Below are 18,271 nucleotides of genomic sequence, written 5' to 3' on the forward strand. Positions count from 1 at the left end.
GATCGAGGTGCTAAATAAAATAAAATAAAATAAAAGTTAATAAATTTGGAAGAGAATAAAGGTCAAAGATAACTCATAATGATGAAGTAGAGAAAAAAAAAAAAAAAATTTCTTAAAATTTTGGATTATAGATAGTTTTTCAACTTTGATTAAGCAAATATTTAGTCATAACATATGTAAATTAAATAAATCAAGTTTTATAATAAATAAATTAAATTTCAAATTTGTTTTACATTATATATTTGGATTTCATAAAGGAATGGGTAAAAAATTTAATTTTCAAATGAAATTAAATAATCTTGGGGAACATAGATATATATATTAAGCATTTTATTGAAAAACTCGGTTAATTATAAGATTTTTATTTAAAGAACGATTTTCTAAAGATTCCAATAGCCGAACGATGATAGTATTGAAGATTAATGTAATAAAACTCCTTATAAGCTTCAGCTAGGTGGTACTATGTAGCTTGAACGAAATTTTATTCTAAATATGATAATTGGCTGTAGAAGTACAACCCGAATACCCCACTCACTGCCTTTCCTCGATCTGTATTTTCGCTTTTGAGCTGTCTCCTTGGTAGTGGAAGCAATTTCTTGTGACTTTCAAATTCCCCATGCATCCATTCTTATTCTTTCCCACTAGATTCAATTCGAGGACGAATTGTCTTAAGGGGGGGAGATTGTAATACCCCGAATTCTTATTTTCGAAACTTTTGAATTTTTATTAAATCAAAAATCAGAAATTTTAATCATGTGGACTGCAAGTATAAAATAGCCTCAATTCAAGCCCAAGTTTACGAAGTTGGGCTCAAGCCCAAAACACATTATCGAAATTTATCAAAAAAAAAAAAAAATGTATATATATATATATATATATATATATATATATGATTATTAATATTAACATTAAGTAAATTGAAGGAATGTTATAGAACCTAACTAAAATAATCAAAATAAATAAAACCGGACCTAAAAATCAATTTAATTTGTCGAGAACCACACGAAGGATCCGAAAATCGATTGGAAAACTCGAAAAACCAAACGAAATGAGACCAAATCACTGAATCAGACCGAACCGATTCGAATCGAACCGGATCGGCCCACTTTTCTTTTCTTTTTCTTTCTTTTTCTTTTCTTTTCTTTTCTTCCTTCTCCTTCTCCAGTAGCGTGGCCTCCTCCTCCTCCTCCTCCTTCCTCTCCTTCGATCTCCTTCCTCCGGCCACCAAATTCAGCAAATGAATACTCTAAAAATATCTACTCAACGTGAGGAAGAAGATTATAGCTTAGATTTGAACTGAAATTGTGTCTATTTTGAAGGGGAAGAGCTTGAAGTTTTGGACACCTTTTTCCGACAATTCACGCCGTTTCAGGCAAGCCTTGGACACAAGGTGAGTACCAAATGACTCCTCTCTTCTTCCTCTTTCATTTGATGGCCTCCTCGTCGACTGTAATAGCCGGAATCGGAAAACCCAAAATGGGTATCACCGAACCTTTCCGCCCAATTTCCGGCCAACTGGTTCAGACCCACCTTGATTTGAACACATATTAGTGATCCTCTCATCGAAACGAATAAAATGATGTATTGTTTGTCAATTTTGGTGAAGGTTAAATTTTCCGGCCACCGTGCACGGTGGCGGCGGCGGCGGTCCGGCGACCGGCCGGCGAGACTCCGGCGAGACTTCAAGGGACAGAATGCTCTCCTCTTCGTGCGGAACACGGAAATGAATTTTGATTTTAAATCGGTACACTCTAAAGCTTAATCCGCAATTTTTGAATAAATTCTGAATTAATTAATTAATGAACTTAATTAAGTATTTAAGTAAATTAAATTAAATATTATTAAATAGATTTTATGAATATTAATTATAACTATAAGGTTGGTACAAAAAAAAAATATATTCCTAGCTAATAATAAATTTTAGGAATTTTATTAACAAATAAATAGTTATAGAACAACTAATTATAATGGATTATGTGAATTAAGTGACCGAATAAATGATGGATATGGCGGACGGGATTAGTGGATATGAATTTGCCCGATGGATGGGCTGTGTGTGTGGATTTGTGAAAATTTGAAAAAAATTTGGATAGTCCAGTTTATAGAGGAAATGCTGTCGAATTTTTAATAAAACACTTAATAAAGAATTAAATTAGTTATTCTTAAGAAGTAGTGACGACGAAAATTTGAGGTATTAAGAAATATTATACAATATTAGAATTATCATTATATAATATTTCTCACCGAATAATTAGAGATTTTATCTGAAGGTTATAAATTAGAATAGTTATTTATATAAATGAGGGAACCTAGATATATATATGCATATATAACAAGTGAATTAAATGACCGGTAGCCAAAATAAATAAACGAATGTGAAATATAAGTTTTTGAATTAAAATTCTTATTTAGAATTTTCTTGTTTATTTTAAAGGCTTATAAAATACAAAATGCGAGGACAAAAGCTGGAAGCATGTGGCTAAAAAGGCAGTCCTTTTAAAGGACAATAAAGAACTGTGAGTAGTGTTAGATAACTAGCATCATCCGCCTGCATTCATGCATTCACGGCTAAATGTTATCATGCATTATTTTGTTGAATTGCCATATTATGATGCACTATTCGTTGATATTAAAAATTGTTTGATTACTTGTGCTATGAATATACTGTGCCTTGTTTGTGTGGAATTGGGATGACGTGGACCACCATGGGTTTGTGAGGACGGTCTGTGATATGGATCCTGAATATGATATGATATGGAATTTGACCGTCGGCCGGGAAAATGGGAGATCGGCGCCCCCATGTGCACCTGATGATATGGATTATATGGAAAATCACAGGATGGCTTCTTGTTGTTGCGCACCTGATAATCTAGATTTGATTGTAGCCCGCAGGGTGGCCTCCTGTTGTGAGCACTTGATGATCTAGATTGGATGGAGACCACCGGGTTGCCTCCTGTTGGTATGGAAAAGAAAAGAGAGAATGGAAAAAAACAATGAGAGGACTGGTCAGTGAGGATTAGACCAGTTGGCCGTATGGGGGATCGGCTCCCTGGTGCACATGTATGAGAGGGCGAGCCATGTGTGAGGACGGCTCGCTGGGGATTCAGGTGGTGCCATTGACTAATTTCCACGTGATGTGATTATATGAAGGTGATAATAATTGTGATTGCTGTTGTATTGCCATTTGTGTGACAAACTGCATGATCATATAACTAAACGAGTGACCAAATTAAAATATTTTAGCATTTGTGTGATTGTATGGGGTGAGAGGGTTATCTAACCCTACTCATTGAGTTTGGCGCTCATCCCTGCCTACTATTTTTTTCCAGGTAATAGAAAGAAGGGAAAGCCCTATGGAGTTGAAACACGTATTATAGAAGATTGTTAATGATAGAAATAACGATGTGAATGTAAAGGTAGAGTTCCGCAATTGTATTCCAGTTGGGTTGTAAATAAATAGTAAAAGTCCATATTAAATATATGAACTGCATTTTGGATGCATATGTATAAAATGTTAATGGGCCTGAATCCATAATTATGAATAGAAAGTGAGATTTAAATAAGTTAGGCTTACTACGGGCTTCGGGGGCCTTAAGCCCACCCAGGTCCTAGTGCCGGTCCGGTCCATGGAAATGGGTCGTGACACAAGTGATGGATATAGATGTCATAAAGAAATTACAAAACCCTAAACGTTAGGATAGTCATTGTATTATCAAATGTTATAATTAATTAAGATAATATTTTAACCATATCAAAATACTAAACACTACCTCAAACATTATTGCCGAATAGGGCTAAGTGGAAGCCAATTAAAAAAATATATCACATGTCATTTCTTGGAAAAACATGCCAAGTGGGAAGCCTTATAGAAAGACTATGACATATATCAACTTCTTGAAAAAAAAAAAAAAAGCTTGCTTTATAGCTTTGTTTTTTTATCATTAGAGGAAAAATTAGTAGATACAAATGTGTTTAGGAGTACGGATTAAAAATATTGAACTTTATAGAGATAAATAAAAAAAAGGAAGTAAAATGAAAGGTGGTAGAATTCATTAACTTGAATTATTTTAAAATCAATATAAAAAATAACTCGTTATTTTATTAAAATTCATGAATAAATAATTTATTTTAAATAATTAAAAATCAACTTATCATGTTTTTAATTCTTTAAAGCTATAATTGATCAATTATACTTAATATAATTTAATAAAAAAATAATTATTTGATTTTTTAATATAAAATTATAACTGACAAATTCATATCATTAAAAGTTATAGAAATTGTTACTTAATATGTATTTAGTTTTCTAATGTTGTGTTAATAAATTATATTTAACATGGTTGATTTCAATCAATAAATAATTATAAATTAATTTATTTTCAAATAAATATAAAGATAAACAATTAAGCGATACACATATTATTAATTTGAAATCCTACGTATAGCACGAGAGAAAAAATTTTATAGATATTTTTTCAATTTATAAATTTAGTTGGATAGTTTGTCAACCCAACACCCCTTTCGCATTCCCACTGATTATGTAAAAACTTATATGTTTAGGTTTATAGCATTGTATAAAATTTAAAGTTGAGAATAGGAAATTACTTATACTGAAAAACATTCTACATGCCGATAGAAATATGAAGAACAATTAGAGAAAGTCATGATAATTATACAAAAGTCATGACTACAAACTAAAAAGAAAATAATTGATAAAAGAAAGAAAAATTTTAGCATTCTCCATTAAGTTGCAGGTGTAAATTTATAATGAATAACGTAAATAAGAGAAAATCAAGTTTAACTCATCTAAAGTTTTATAGTCTGTTTAGATGGAAGTATTTTTTTTTTTTAAGAAATGAAAATAGCTGAGGAAAATAGTCGTGGAAATCAATTTTACCTTATTTGGAAAAGAAGGAAATATTAATTTATTTTCTTCCGTGGTCCACATAGATAGAATCTTTCCATTTAGGAGAGAAAATATTGATGAAAATTAGAAATTTCTCCAATTTTTATACAATTATCCAAATACCCCAACTTTTATTTTTTTTTTCGGATTTGAATTAGATTGAGTAGAGGGTATGATATTTTTTTTCTTTTTTCTTTTTGTGGATAAATTTGGTTTGTATTTGGATATATATTTTTTTTAATTTACATTGATTTATCAAGGAAATAATAAAGTGCTTCTTGGTTTTCTAAGAAATAGGAGATTTATCAAGAAAAGTGAAGTAATCCATTGTTCATCATCAAACAGATAGCATATATCACTCCATTCCATGGTAGTATCTAAGTAACCTAATTTTGGACTTTTCATGAATTAGCTCAAGATATTATTATATATAACTAACTAGCCTTTTACCTACAGAATGCACGGATTATATAATTTTTTATTTTTTAATTAAATTGAATCTAATTCTTAGGAAAATTATTTTAATTTATATTTGAATTGCTTTAATTTAAATAATTTGCATATGTACTTTTGATTAAATCATGGAAGGTAAAATTGTAGGTTCTTTTTTAAATTTTCAAATATTGAACTGAAATAGTAATTAGCAGAATCAATTATTATAAGCAAATTATGGTTATTAATTGATATATTTAGTTAATTATTTATTTTTTCTCTTTGAAATTCTCATATATTCAAATTAAATGAAGTATAAGAATTTTTAAAAAATTAATGTTATTACTAAAGTGGAATGGAGTGGAATGGAAGGACTATTATTTTATAAGCTGGTAATTTTAAAAAAATAGTCACTTTTTATAAATTATTAGCTATATATATATATGTGTGTTAACCACCCGTATTCGAATTCAAAAGCTATTTATACATGTGCAGTTTGTCTTACTATTTTATAATTTGATAACTTTATAAAAACCGTTACAGTTTATTAAAAACTTTTACAAAATTATTCTCAACAAAAAAAAAAACTATTACAAAATATTAATTGATAGAGCTTTTACTGTATAATCCAACAACTTGGATTTCGTTGAAGCCATTTTAGAAAATCCCAAAAGCAAAAATACTAGTTCATATACGTAGTATGCAGTGATGATATCAGTTCAAATTAGACATTGAAATATAATATTTAAAAATATTGAAAGGAGAGGAAGAAGGGATTTACGAGGTGAGAAAGAGTTCTGTTTTTCTTTGAATAATAAATAGTCAGTGTTTGTCAGGAGCATATTCTCTCTATTATATATATATATATATATATATATACAGTGATGCTTCAACTAATTTTAATTTTTCTAACCTGTAACTAATATTTGGTTAAACCCTAGATTAGACAAAAGGCACCGTTCTCAATGTCACCACTGCTGTAATAAACAAGAAATGACTGACTGTGGGGATTCAGTAGCCTCCAACTCCACGGAACATGAACATCTCCAGTGCAGTAGGGAGAGTATGTTCGCGACAGTTTAACTACTCCTCCTTTTGCATTGTTCTTATATTTTTTTAATTATTAACAAAAGTTCTATTAAATTATATTTGTTTTTATTGTTCAATATTCTGAAAAATAAATTGTTATAACAGAATAGACAAATTAATCCCTAAAATGTGATTTTGTTAACACTTCAGTCTTTCGTGTGAAACAGAAGATTAAAATGTTAATAGAATTATAAATTGGATAACTCAAAGCTAACTTGACTATAATAATTATAATTTAGGAACCAATATATTTTTTTAAAACCTTTTTCATATAGGATGAATTTCATTTTTTTTTCTCAGTCAATTAAAGGGGTTTTTGATAAAAATAATGCTCTTCAAAAAACTATTGCCGTGGAGAGAGAATGTTGCATTGTAACCGCTAATTGAACTTGTGGTTTCAGTGCAATAGAAAAAATAATTTATACGAACAAGCAGTCAACAAAATGTAATTATATAAATAAACAATAATTTTTATTTTGTATCGAGACCACCAATTCAGCTGGTTGTTCCAACACAAAATTAATAATTTTAAGTTGTCAAATTACCTTCTCACTAAAACACATAATCCATTTGGTGGTTTTAGTGCAACTATGATATGTGACTACTAGTTAACAAAAAGTGCACGCGAGAATAACATTTTGTTAAGAGGCACTAGATTAACTAATGATTTCAATAAAAAAAATACTTATTTATTCACCAAAACCCAGGTATCATCTAGTGATTTTGATTTATAAATATTTCAAGTTAAGTAATAATAACATAGATTGTTTTCACTCAAACTTATGGTAACTAAGTAATAGCAGCACCATTTCAATATACAATATCTGCTATTAATACTTTTGCAGCGTCTTTTGACACACTTGATGGATCTATATCTCGTGTTAGGTACTCATTTAATGATTTTTTTGAGATGATAATGACAGCCGATCAATAGATTCATCTGACATTTTCTAGCCACAATAACCATCTGTGAATATGGTTCGACCTTCTTGTATGAGTGTAGATATAAATATGGAGCATGGAGAAGAATATCAAGACATTAGAGAAAATGCAGTACGCTGAAACTCACGTCGTAATAGGAAGCCTCCATGATATAGTACAGAAGGACATTTGAAGACGTTAATATGATTAATTTTTCATGTATTAGTTCTTAAGATACTTTTAACATAATACAAGTTCACATTGAAACACTTTATTACTCTTGATAATTTATAACTGTGTAAGGAAACTTATGTTGTTACTACCTAAGAAACTATTTATAAACCAAAACTATCAGATGATATGTGGGTTTTGGTCAAAAAATAATTTGAGTAAATAAATATTTTTTATTGAAACCATTAGTTAACCTGGTAGAGTCTTAACAAACCAATATTCTTGCGTCTACTTTTTGCTGACTAATGGTCACATATCATAGTTACATTAACCACCAAATGGATTGTGTTTTAGTGAAAAGACAACTTGAAAACTTAAAATTTTTATTTTGTATTGAAACCACCAGTTGAAATGGTGGTCTCAATATAAAATAAAAATTATTGTTTATTCATATAATTACTTTTTGTTGACTGTTTGTCAGTACGAATTACTTTTTCTATTGCGCTAAAACCACCAATTGAGTTGATGGTTTTTTTTGTTTAAACCACCGATATCTGGATTCTATTACTAGGAACCGCATAATATAGTTTGGAGCTTAGTCATAGTTAAGGCCCTTCACCTCTCCCTGCAGATTTATTTAGTGGGGATCGAATCCGAGTGCTCTTCCCACAATTAAGTTGGTGGTTTTAGTACAATATTCTCTTTCCATGACAACACAAATATTAGATTTAATAAATAATTTTAATTTGATATTAAATTGGGAAAATAGTTTTTTGAGCATTGTTTTTGTAAAAACCTCCAATTAAAGGTGGAAAAGTTTTCATTTTTGCGTTTCCATTGCCTTCTCCAGGGTGACGAGTGGCTCCGCTCGGCAAAGGTCTGTGTGAGATTGTTATTCCATCTGTTGCCAACTTTGTGTAGAGTTCAACTTCAAAGTGAAGTACTACGTGAAGGCCAAAATTTTGTCAAAGCGCTAGCAAAAAGTGGGACGTGTGTAGCGAGCTTTCCAGCGGAAGGCAGACTTGAGGAGTCTGAACTTCAAACACACTCATGTTCCCAGCAGGTATGGTATAGAAGCGGAAGGGTCCCATAAATTTTGAGCTTTCGTGTCTATATTTATTTAAAATTTAATATTCATATCCATTAATATCCATTAAATATTTATATTCATGGATCTTGAATCCACGAGTAGGATATCTGCAAATTTTAAATCATTTAAGTCTAAAATTATTTAAATTACATGTTTACTAATAAATTGAGTATTGGTTAGAACATTCACAGATATTCATGGCTAAAATTATTTATTATAGCCAATAATTGGTAGCAGATATCCGGACTCTTCTTACCAAACCAAACACTTTTATCTACTGCATGAATAAACTGAACCCAATACTTTCTAAGGAAAGAATATTAGTAGTTATTTTTATTTTTACTCTAATCTGTACTATCTATCTTCTAAAATTTGCTAAAACCCCTCTTTAACACCTTAGAATTAAAGCAATTGAAGGAAACTTGGTCAACTTAAAAAGTATGTCCTCGATTGCTGCATGAAAATTGATAGACAATAAAAGTATAGAGAGATAGAATATATGAGATAATAATCTTATTGCATCCAGAATTTCTATCTACCAACATAGCTCCTTGCAAGAGCAACGCGTGTTTAATACCAGTAACAGATCCACCACCCAAAAAAAAAAACAAGTTACAAAAAAAATCCAATAAAGAGGGTGAAAAAAGTAGTCAAGCGTTCAAAGTTGACAAGCTACTTGATACCTATCCATTGAACCAGCACATCACAAAACGACATTAACCCCATTTAGATAATTTAGGCTAACGGTTGAATGCCTGCCTTCATTTGCCAAAAAAGCAAAATAACCATAACTGCGGGCGAAAAGGAACAGAGGGAACAAACCTGCTAGAAAATTATTATGCAAAGTTAAACTTTTTGTTGCAAGGAGTCAAATTAAAGCATTTTCCACTAGAATAATATCACCCGCCTGTCAATAATCTTTGGCTTTCATTTCCTAAATAGATCTGCTTCCAATTTACCATGCCTTGCCAGAATCTACCCTATAGAACTGCAGAAGAAACTTTTCTACTTGTTACCCCCACCAGGTATATTCACTTGTGATAAATGAAACAGGAATAACGGGATTGGAACTTAGTTCAACAGATTGTAGATGGTACAATTTGCTAAAACCAAGAACACCAACAAAGGAAGAAAAAAGAAAAAGAAGAGGGTAGAAAACTTCCCAAATAACTATAATAATTGTCACCCTGTACTTCTCTGGTTCTAGTTTGTTTTTTGGCAACAGAAGCCAAATGCAAGTATCAGTTCCCAGTTAACAGTTACAGTGTACATCAAAGAATTGAAGGGTGGCTCCTCTTTCACTTCTGGAAGCTACCTGGTATTCACAGGAGAATAATACAAGAGACAAAAATAGGAGATACAAGCTTTCATCAGGTACTGCCAGCTTCTGTTGGCGTAGTACAAGGAGCCAGTGTGTTTGAGGGTATGCTGATTCCACCCCCTCTCACAGATATATTCGAGCACTTGACTGAACTAGCCCTTGATACAAGATTTGAGTCAAGAAACAGGACTATCACGGTGATATCATCGTGGAAATGCCGTCGAACACCGCGATCAATCTTCTTCAAGTCTGAATACCTCATTTCTCTCTTCTTTGCTGCCTCTTGCAAGGCAGCTTTTACCAGTCTCCTAGCACTTCCCTGAAATGAAGGTTAGGACAAACACGTAAATGAAGTATTCCTCTTTTTTTATATTACAAGGTAGATATAGAATGCAAATGTAGAAGTGGATTATATATATATATATATATATATATATATATATATATCACCAAATAGAGAAGCATGCTCAAAGCAATAGTGTTGCCGAAACTTTTGTACTGAATTAAGGCTATTGTGTAATCTCTTTCAACAGTAAGACCCTGCTAAGCATTAATAACAAAAGATGCATTCTTTTTTTTTTTTTTTTGCAAAAAAAAAATTCAATATTTTGGTCAATAATTTAGTCCGCTATTATTGGAAAATGGGTCCAACAGAAAACATTTTCAATGGCAAAAACAGCCAAAATAAAGACTTACAAACTGCAAGGACCAAAGTGCTGAATTTCTATGGAGGAAAAATTAACAACTAAGCTAAATTTAACTGAGGTCAATAAATTTCAGTACAGCCACTGAATTTCAATTTGTATCAGTAAAATCATTCAACTTTGATTTTGTTTCAATTAGATTGTGCAGCCACTTTTTTGAAGAAACTTACCCTATTTTTTTGTGCCAAGTCATGAAGGCCTATAGAATATTTTACTGACATAACAAAATTGAAATTAAATCGTTATCATGTGAAAAATATGGGTAAAACTCTATGAAAATCCAGCAGTAAGGATCTTAATCAAACAAAATCAAAGTTAAGAGACTATCTTGATGCAAACTAAAGTTCAATGACCATGTTGAAATTCTGTGACAAGTGTAAAGACCATGGATGAAACTAAATAAGCCAAATGGATAACAGGACAAACCTCAAGTTTTCTTTCTCTCTCTCTCTCTCTATTTTTTTGGCCCCTGGTGCTCGCACGGGGGTTTTATTTTTTCACTAGACTAAATACCTCTCTCTCTCTCTCTCCCTCTGGGGAAAAACAGTTGTAAAACAAGATGAGTACAAAAAAAAAAGAAAAAAAAAAAAAGAGCAGATGATAAATAAACTGCATAGAAACACAAAACCAACTTGTTTGGCTGCAAAACAGTAACTGAAAAGATTGTCTGCATAATTGTTGGCCAAAAATAGAAAGCTTTAGCCTTCATGCAGTAAGGAGAATGATGATGATAGATAAATTATGCTGCAAATTGTACCGGATAGAAATTCATTGATCAACAACGATAAACAGCATTTAAGCATTCCTAATTCCAACATCAAGTAGCAACAAGTTTAGAATTAGCTTATATACTTCCCATCCTAATCAAGCTTTAGAAATAAGAAAAAAAAAATCTTCACAAAATAAATGTCGTGTAGCACTGAAACAAGTATAACTTACACTGCGTGGATGATGTTGTACTATATCCACTGCTTCTTGATTGCTAAGGTGCTCCCAAAGGCCATCAGATGCAAATATAATAAATTGATCATGTGGCTGGAGCTGGTGCATTGAAATTGATGGTTCTGCACTTAATATTGGCTTTTTGAAAGGTTCACGTAGTCGGAACTTGGTATATAAGGGCTCCCTGTTGAACTCAGCCTTCTTCAAATAGACATCACCAATAGATCTAGAAACCTGAAAGGTCAAAATGTTCCTGGTCATTAGTCAACAAATTCAAAAGTGAAGATGCATCATATGCTCTGTAGTAGTCTTATACTCTTTATGAAGAAAAGTTTGTTCATGTTCCAAGGATTGTCCAACATTTCATAGCATATTGCCCCATCCATTTCCTGTGGGAAGTTTCATCATAGATGGAAAACATTCCTGTGGACTCTTGTCATTCTATCTATTGCTTAATAACCCTCCAACTATCCTTAAAAATCCTTAAAATTCAAGTTCAATGTCAACACACTTGACCCATTAGATTCAAGCAGAATGTAATGTTTATTGTGCACTGACTTGTGCAAAACCTGCAAAAATATCTTTAAGATGTCCAAGACGAACCTAGGCAATGTATATGAGCTAATCAAAGATACTCATTCATCTTTCTATTACTTCATTTTATATTTGCCATTATGGCTTATCAAAGATACTCTAACCCATTATGGATTATCAAAGATATTCTAAAATTCTAGCAACAACATTTCAGTAGCCTCCGTCATTAAGAAGCAAATCCAATCTCAAAAGTTAAGAAATATGCAAAGCATGATTGACCAACAAAACGCTTGACCTATGAAATATTAACAATGTCTAAGGTGCCAACAACAGACTTCTTACCAACTCCAGACTTAACATATTAACTGCATAATCAGAATGCTACCTTGCATTGTATCAGCAGACAAACTTAATTCTTTGAACATTTTAACCAACTTCTTAATTATCTAGGTCAGCTTTTTCCAGCCATGCAATCTTATATTTTTCAATTGTTTTAATTAACTAAATACTTGATTATCACCTTCTATACAGCCAAACTAAAGATCTCGGGTTACTGGCCAGAAAAGATAAAAAAAATTATTGCATTTGCAAGCATCTAACACATAACATATATTATAAAGCCACTGAGGAATTCAAAGTGCATCAAGATTTCTTCTGCACTGTGAGATTCTATGGATAGTGGTCTAGTTTAAGAAACAAATAATAAACAATTTTGCGTAAACGTGTAACCCCAAATCCCAATTCAATTGCTTATACATTTTCTCCAACAGCAATCAGCAAAAATCAAGCAAACAGGGATAATAATACTTTCCAAAGACAAATAAACAGCAAGCATCATTCGACTCCATTCAAGTGCACATTTCATGAATTTTGAAGTCTTTAATAACAATGATTCCCAATATCACAATCGCTATTCAAACTGCTATCTCAAGGAGATAGAAAATACTACAATTATAAGCAGCCATGTTAGTTTAGAACATCCCTTTCTACGGAGAAGATGAAGATGAAGAGCACTAAGAACAACCAGTTTCTGCATGGTGAACAACTTACCTGTATGAGGCCTTTTACACGCCATACATTGTGTTTTAAAACAACAATCTGTGAATCATCAGGATGCAAAGATTGCATCTCCTGTCTCACAGACTCTATACAAACATTGTGCTCTGCTGAGAGCTGAATGGACAAAACTTCCCCAGTTGCCTTTACAGCTCTACCCAAAACAGCACGGGAGTCACCAAGATTGGCAACATAAAGGATTCCACCACAGATAACTCCAACCAGGCAACATGATCCAACTGCTGCAATTTGAGGTTTCATAGGCCATTGCTTAGTTACAAGAGAGAGAAAGCCCTCTTCCGTTGCTTGATATGCCTTCTTTATTACATCCACTGACATCGACTGTTGCTCTGTAGTAAACCCTACAGATAAACCTTAATATTTTAGTACATAATTGACTTCAACATCAAAAATCCTGCAGTTAAAATTTTAACTGCCTAATTAACTGAATAAATCCTTTAATCTTGAAGATCAAAATATAGCCTTCCAATTACTTAATGAGAAATGTTGAATTAGAACATAACACCAATATTCAAACTTTGACCCTGTATTAATTCAGGTGATTCTTACCACAGCAGTAAGACCAAAATGGGAGAAAGTCTCGACTTTACTGTGCCCATGCATGCCAATTTGGCTTTGCTGACATTAATGTGGAAAATAACATAACAAGAATGCTAATCATTCAAGTTAACAATCAAGAAGAGAAAGGAAAAGGAAGACTTTTTTTATTTCAAAGAAAAAAAAAAGTTAGACAAATCCCTAATTGCAGATGATGAATATACTCTACACCATCATTTGATTCCAGTATATCTGAAAACTTACATCCTCCTATTGTGCTTTTTAAAAAATTAAAATAAAACAAAAAATCTTGGATTTTTCAGCAAGCACAAGGACACAAAACTAGAAACCACAAAATGAAACCAGAAAAATGAAAAAGTCTAAATCACTTACTCTTAAGATGATGAAAGAGGTGATCATTGATATACCGTGATGTCTCAGGTCCTCCATGTCCATCGTAAACTCCAACAAAGGTACCATATGGACCAGACTCATGTAAGCTCAAACTGCCCGACTCAAGCTGGCTCTGATCTTCAAGTAAATTGTTAGCCTGCACTACTGCCATTGAAAATTCACCATTGACGTGTTGCCCATGGTCCTTGTACCACAACAACCCATCTTGGCGGCCACTGCTATCCGAATTGGTATGCACATATCGATCGGACCTTGGCCGAAAACAGGCCCTCAAAAAGTTCATCAACCCAGATAACATCCCTCATCTCATCCAAAGAAACCTCCAAATTATCCACATTTAATTAGCACCCGAAAAACACCTTTGAAGATAACAAGCCCCAGCAGTAAATTTTATCCTTCTTTATAACACACTGAGTATACACTGCAAGCACCATCATCAACAACAAAGCAGAAACAAAATTAGCAAATAATTGCATATAATAATACTGCGAAAAGGAACAAACTTAGAAACTCTACCCAAATCCCCCAACCAAAAATCCAACAAATCCTTAAGAAAATAAAACAAGCAAAAAAGAAACAATCAACTTACAAATATATTGTAACAAAAACTCCCAATATATTTTGACCAAAAAACCCAATTCTGAATTTATCCTTCTCTACTAAGCAAAAACAGTTTTGCACTTAACCAAAAATTACAGAGAAATCACAAGCTGTACCATTTGAACTTAATAGATCAATAAAAAGGAGCAAAGGAACCGCCTTTTTTCTGTTAGTTTCAGTTATAAATCGCACAAAAAACAGAAGAAATCAAGGCAAGTAATAGCAAATCCACCACCGTTTGCACTTATAGGCAGAAAACCCATGAGAACACCAGTCCCCTAATAATAAAAAAAATTCAAGCACAAACACCTAAAAGGGGAGCTTTGAGAAAAAGAGTAGTCAAAGCCCACGTTTTCTCGCCAACAAAAGAGAGTTGGGTCAGCCATTAGGACAATCCAGAAGGTCTAACGTTTTACATTGAAACATTAAAACCCACAAACAACTGTTAACAAAAAATCATAGAAGTTCAACTAATTTCAAAAATTTCCAAGCTTTACCTTTGAAAATTTGACTTTCTCTTGAAAACTAGGAACTTTGGAAGCTGAGCAAGAACTTCACGCGGGTATATAAGTATTAGATCTGTGGATCCATCAGACTTAAAGAAGGATAGAAAAAAAATACCAGATGGGTTCTAGCTGATTTTAATTGCTTTTTTTATTTTGTAGATGATGAGATTGAGGGAGAAGGAGAATAAGAAGGGGGAAAAAAAAAAAAAGAAAAGAAATGGAAATGGAAGAGTGTATGTTTTTTTAGAAAAAGAGAAAGTCTTCGTTTAAAGATTGGACCCAATTGCTAACTCTCCCCCTCTCTCTCTCAACATAAGTCTATGACTCTTCTTCTCTCTCTTGTCTTAGCAGACAAGCCCCATAAAAGACCAACAATGGAGAGCTTGAAGCCAGCAAAGCAGAGGCCCAGTTCTGGGCTCCACACCACTATGGTAATAGAGAGAGAAAGAGCGTAAAAGTACCTAAGAGAGAGAGAGTCAAAGAAACTGTTGGGCTACGTTTGGAAAATATTGAAAAAAAAATGAAAAAGAAAGAAAGACAAACTTAATAATTTCACCACTCTCCATGAAGATAAATTTATTTTATTTTCACAAAAATAAAAAAAGAATTAATATAATTTGAATAATCAATTTTACCAGTATAATTCTATCTAAAGTTTCACTGAAAAATTATTAATAATAAGAGATATTAAATAAAATATATTAAAAATTAATAAATTAATTATTTTTGTAAAAAGAAAAAAGCAAATATATAATTTTTATGAGGGAGTATAAGAGAAAATAAAGTGTAAAAAAAATTAAAATAAAATATGCAGATAGTAGATGAAAAAATGTATTATTATATAATTTATTTTACATAATTTGAAAAAAATTTAAATAATTTCCTACCTATTTTCTATTGGAGAAAATAAATTTCTTCAATCTTCAATCTTCAATTTATTCAATATCTCTCCTCTTATTTTGTGTCCTCCCTAAAATTATTTCCAAACATAGTGTTGTTTATTTTGGATAAAGAATACCATGGACGGGGATATTATGGATGTTGTATGAAATGGGGTTCACGTGAGTCCACGTGGAATTTGACACAACACCAAATCCAAAACCTGTGTAAACCGTTGGCTTGTCTTCATGCGGTTAATTGTCCACTGGTTTAACCAGGTCGATGGTATCTCTACACGTGTCACTCCGAAAAGCTGGAAGCATAGAAAAGATGGCGTCACTGAGGTCACATTTATTAGGGGTTACTGCGTGTGGACGGAGTATGACAGGAAGAGTGTGTATCAGCGTATGTGCACTTCGTGGTTAGTCACGCCCTTAAAAAGTTGGAAGAGGTGACCCAAAAAGAGAAAAAAAAAAAAAAAAAAACACTAAAAATGAGTTCTGCGAACAACAAAGTAACCAAAAAAAAAAAAAAAGGTCAAAAGGGGTGGTTGGAGAATAATGCAAACCGAAAATTTTGGACAAATTATATTAATATCTGAACCGACCTAGTCGGTTGGGTCTACTCGGGTCAGTTTTTACTATATCAATTCTATTTTAATCCAATCAATGAAACCAATCAAATCAAATAATATTCTGCTCTGAGTAATTAACAAAAAAAGAACTTTTCTTGAATAATTATATTGAATCAAATTGAAATGAAACGATTCAATATTTCAGTTCGATTCGGTCATGATTTTATACACCCTCAGTGGAGAATAGCGATGGTAGGATATTTTATCAATAAGTAATTCGAGACCAATATTTTATATTTGGATGTAAATATACAATAATAAGTTAGTAACTGTAAATAAAATATCAAAAATAAGAAGTTTTGATTGTTACCATTTAGTTTACCAATCACTGATTATTTAATTTCAAAAGTTAAAAATAATTGACATTGTAACAATTAATTTTAATTTGTATTTCTTCCCCTTAATGGGTTATATTACCCTAATAGGTGTTGTAATGAACTGTATTGCCCCAATTGATTGTGAATCGTTGTAACTGCTACCGATAATACAAATTCATTGCATATAATATCGAATGGTTGAAAACAAAATTGATTTGTAGCACTTATAAATATAATTTAGTGATAAGTACATGTAAGAGTGGATATGAATCTAGATTAGAAATCCTCTTTAATTTTGAAAAAAATAAATAAAGAAAATATTGGTTGTATTTTTTTTACAAAGAAAAATATATTCATTATTTTTTCTTATAATAGAAACCCAATACTATAATATTAACAAATCTTTGAAATCTCTATAAAAGGAAAAACCCTGTAAAATTGATTTTAATATAATTTAAGGATAAAAATAAGAAATATAAAAATTTTGCTTAATGTTTAATTTAGTATTTTTTTAATTCATTAAAGATTTTTATAGGTCGAAATAATACTGCTGGCTACACAGTAGGAAATAATATTTCTCTTGATTCATTAAAGTAGTGAAAATACCTGTAATCAATGGACTTATAAACTCATACGAAGATTGAGAAGACGAATCATAGCGTTTAATTTAATATTTAGTTATGAAAATGTTGGCTTTCAATAATTTTAATATTTAAAATAAAATCTAAGAAAATATTGCTCTCAAGTCGTATATAAGTAAAAAATAATTACGGTTATTGATATTTTAAACACTTGACGGTTGACATGACCCATGGATCAAAGGGTCAGCAAAACAGCTCATAGGATAGATTTTTGAGGTTTGGACATTTGTAAGACCCGCCGACTTTTGATTTTGGCTTCCTAAGACGATCCTACTGCCCAAGGACAGAGGTTGAAGCATTGCGGATTTTTGCGGGCATTCAATATTGAATCTGTAAAAAACGCATTTAAAATAGATATAGATATTAATTATAAAGAAATGTGATAAATATAAATATTAAATTAATTATTAACCACAAATTTTAATTGAATGTAAATTTGAAGCTGTGAATATTACTACCCACCAAAATCAACTATATAATTTAAACATATTTATATAATAAAATATTTTTAAGTGAAAATTTAAGCGGATATTAAGTTCAAGATAGTAATAAAATC

General features: G+C 31.6%; 1 protein-coding gene and 1 long non-coding RNA gene across 2 annotated transcripts; one reads left to right on the plus strand and one right to left on the minus strand.

Moving 5' to 3' along the window:
* Nucleotides 1-978: 978 nt before the first annotated feature.
* LOC149499237 (uncharacterized) lies at nucleotides 979-3,563 on the plus strand. The gene is made up of 4 exons (XR_016318745.1): nucleotides 979-1,390; nucleotides 1,607-1,744; nucleotides 2,435-2,516; nucleotides 3,330-3,563. It is a non-coding gene; the product is annotated as an uncharacterized LOC149499237 (long non-coding RNA).
* Nucleotides 3,564-9,654: 6,091 nt separating this feature from the next.
* Nucleotides 9,655-15,593, minus strand: LOC149499238 (Protein phosphatase 2C family protein). Its single transcript, XM_089720592.1, has 5 exons — nucleotides 15,236-15,593; nucleotides 14,118-14,559; nucleotides 13,161-13,528; nucleotides 11,574-11,810; nucleotides 9,655-10,249 (listed from the first exon to the last, which is right to left on the minus strand). Exons 2-5 carry the CDS (start codon nucleotides 14,434-14,436, stop codon nucleotides 9,980-9,982), a joined length of 1,194 nt encoding a protein of 397 aa, XP_089576718.1. The 5' UTR covers nucleotides 14,437-14,559; nucleotides 15,236-15,593; the 3' UTR covers nucleotides 9,655-9,979.
* Nucleotides 15,594-18,271: the final 2,678 nt, after the last annotated feature.

This window comes from Jatropha curcas, chromosome 1 (assembly GCF_041381405.1).
Source record: "Jatropha curcas cultivar XTBG-Jc1 chromosome 1, XTBG_Jcur_1.0, whole genome shotgun sequence".
NCBI lineage: Eukaryota > Viridiplantae > Streptophyta > Magnoliopsida > Malpighiales > Euphorbiaceae > Jatropha > Jatropha curcas.

Excerpts from the sequence above, each read along its gene's own strand:
- LOC149499238 (XM_089720592.1), bottom strand. The coding sequence starts at position 14,436 with ATGTTATCTGGGTTGATGAACTTTTTGAGGGCCTGTTTTCGGCCAAGG. Across the intron at positions 13,529-14,117 it reads CCTCTTTCATCATCTTAAGA|GGTTTACTACAGAGCAACAG; the intron begins GTAAGTGATTTA and ends GTTTATCTGTAG. Across the intron at positions 10,250-11,573 it reads TACAACATCATCCACGCAGT|GGAAGTGCTAGGAGACTGGT; the intron begins GTAAGTTATACT and ends CCTTCATTTCAG.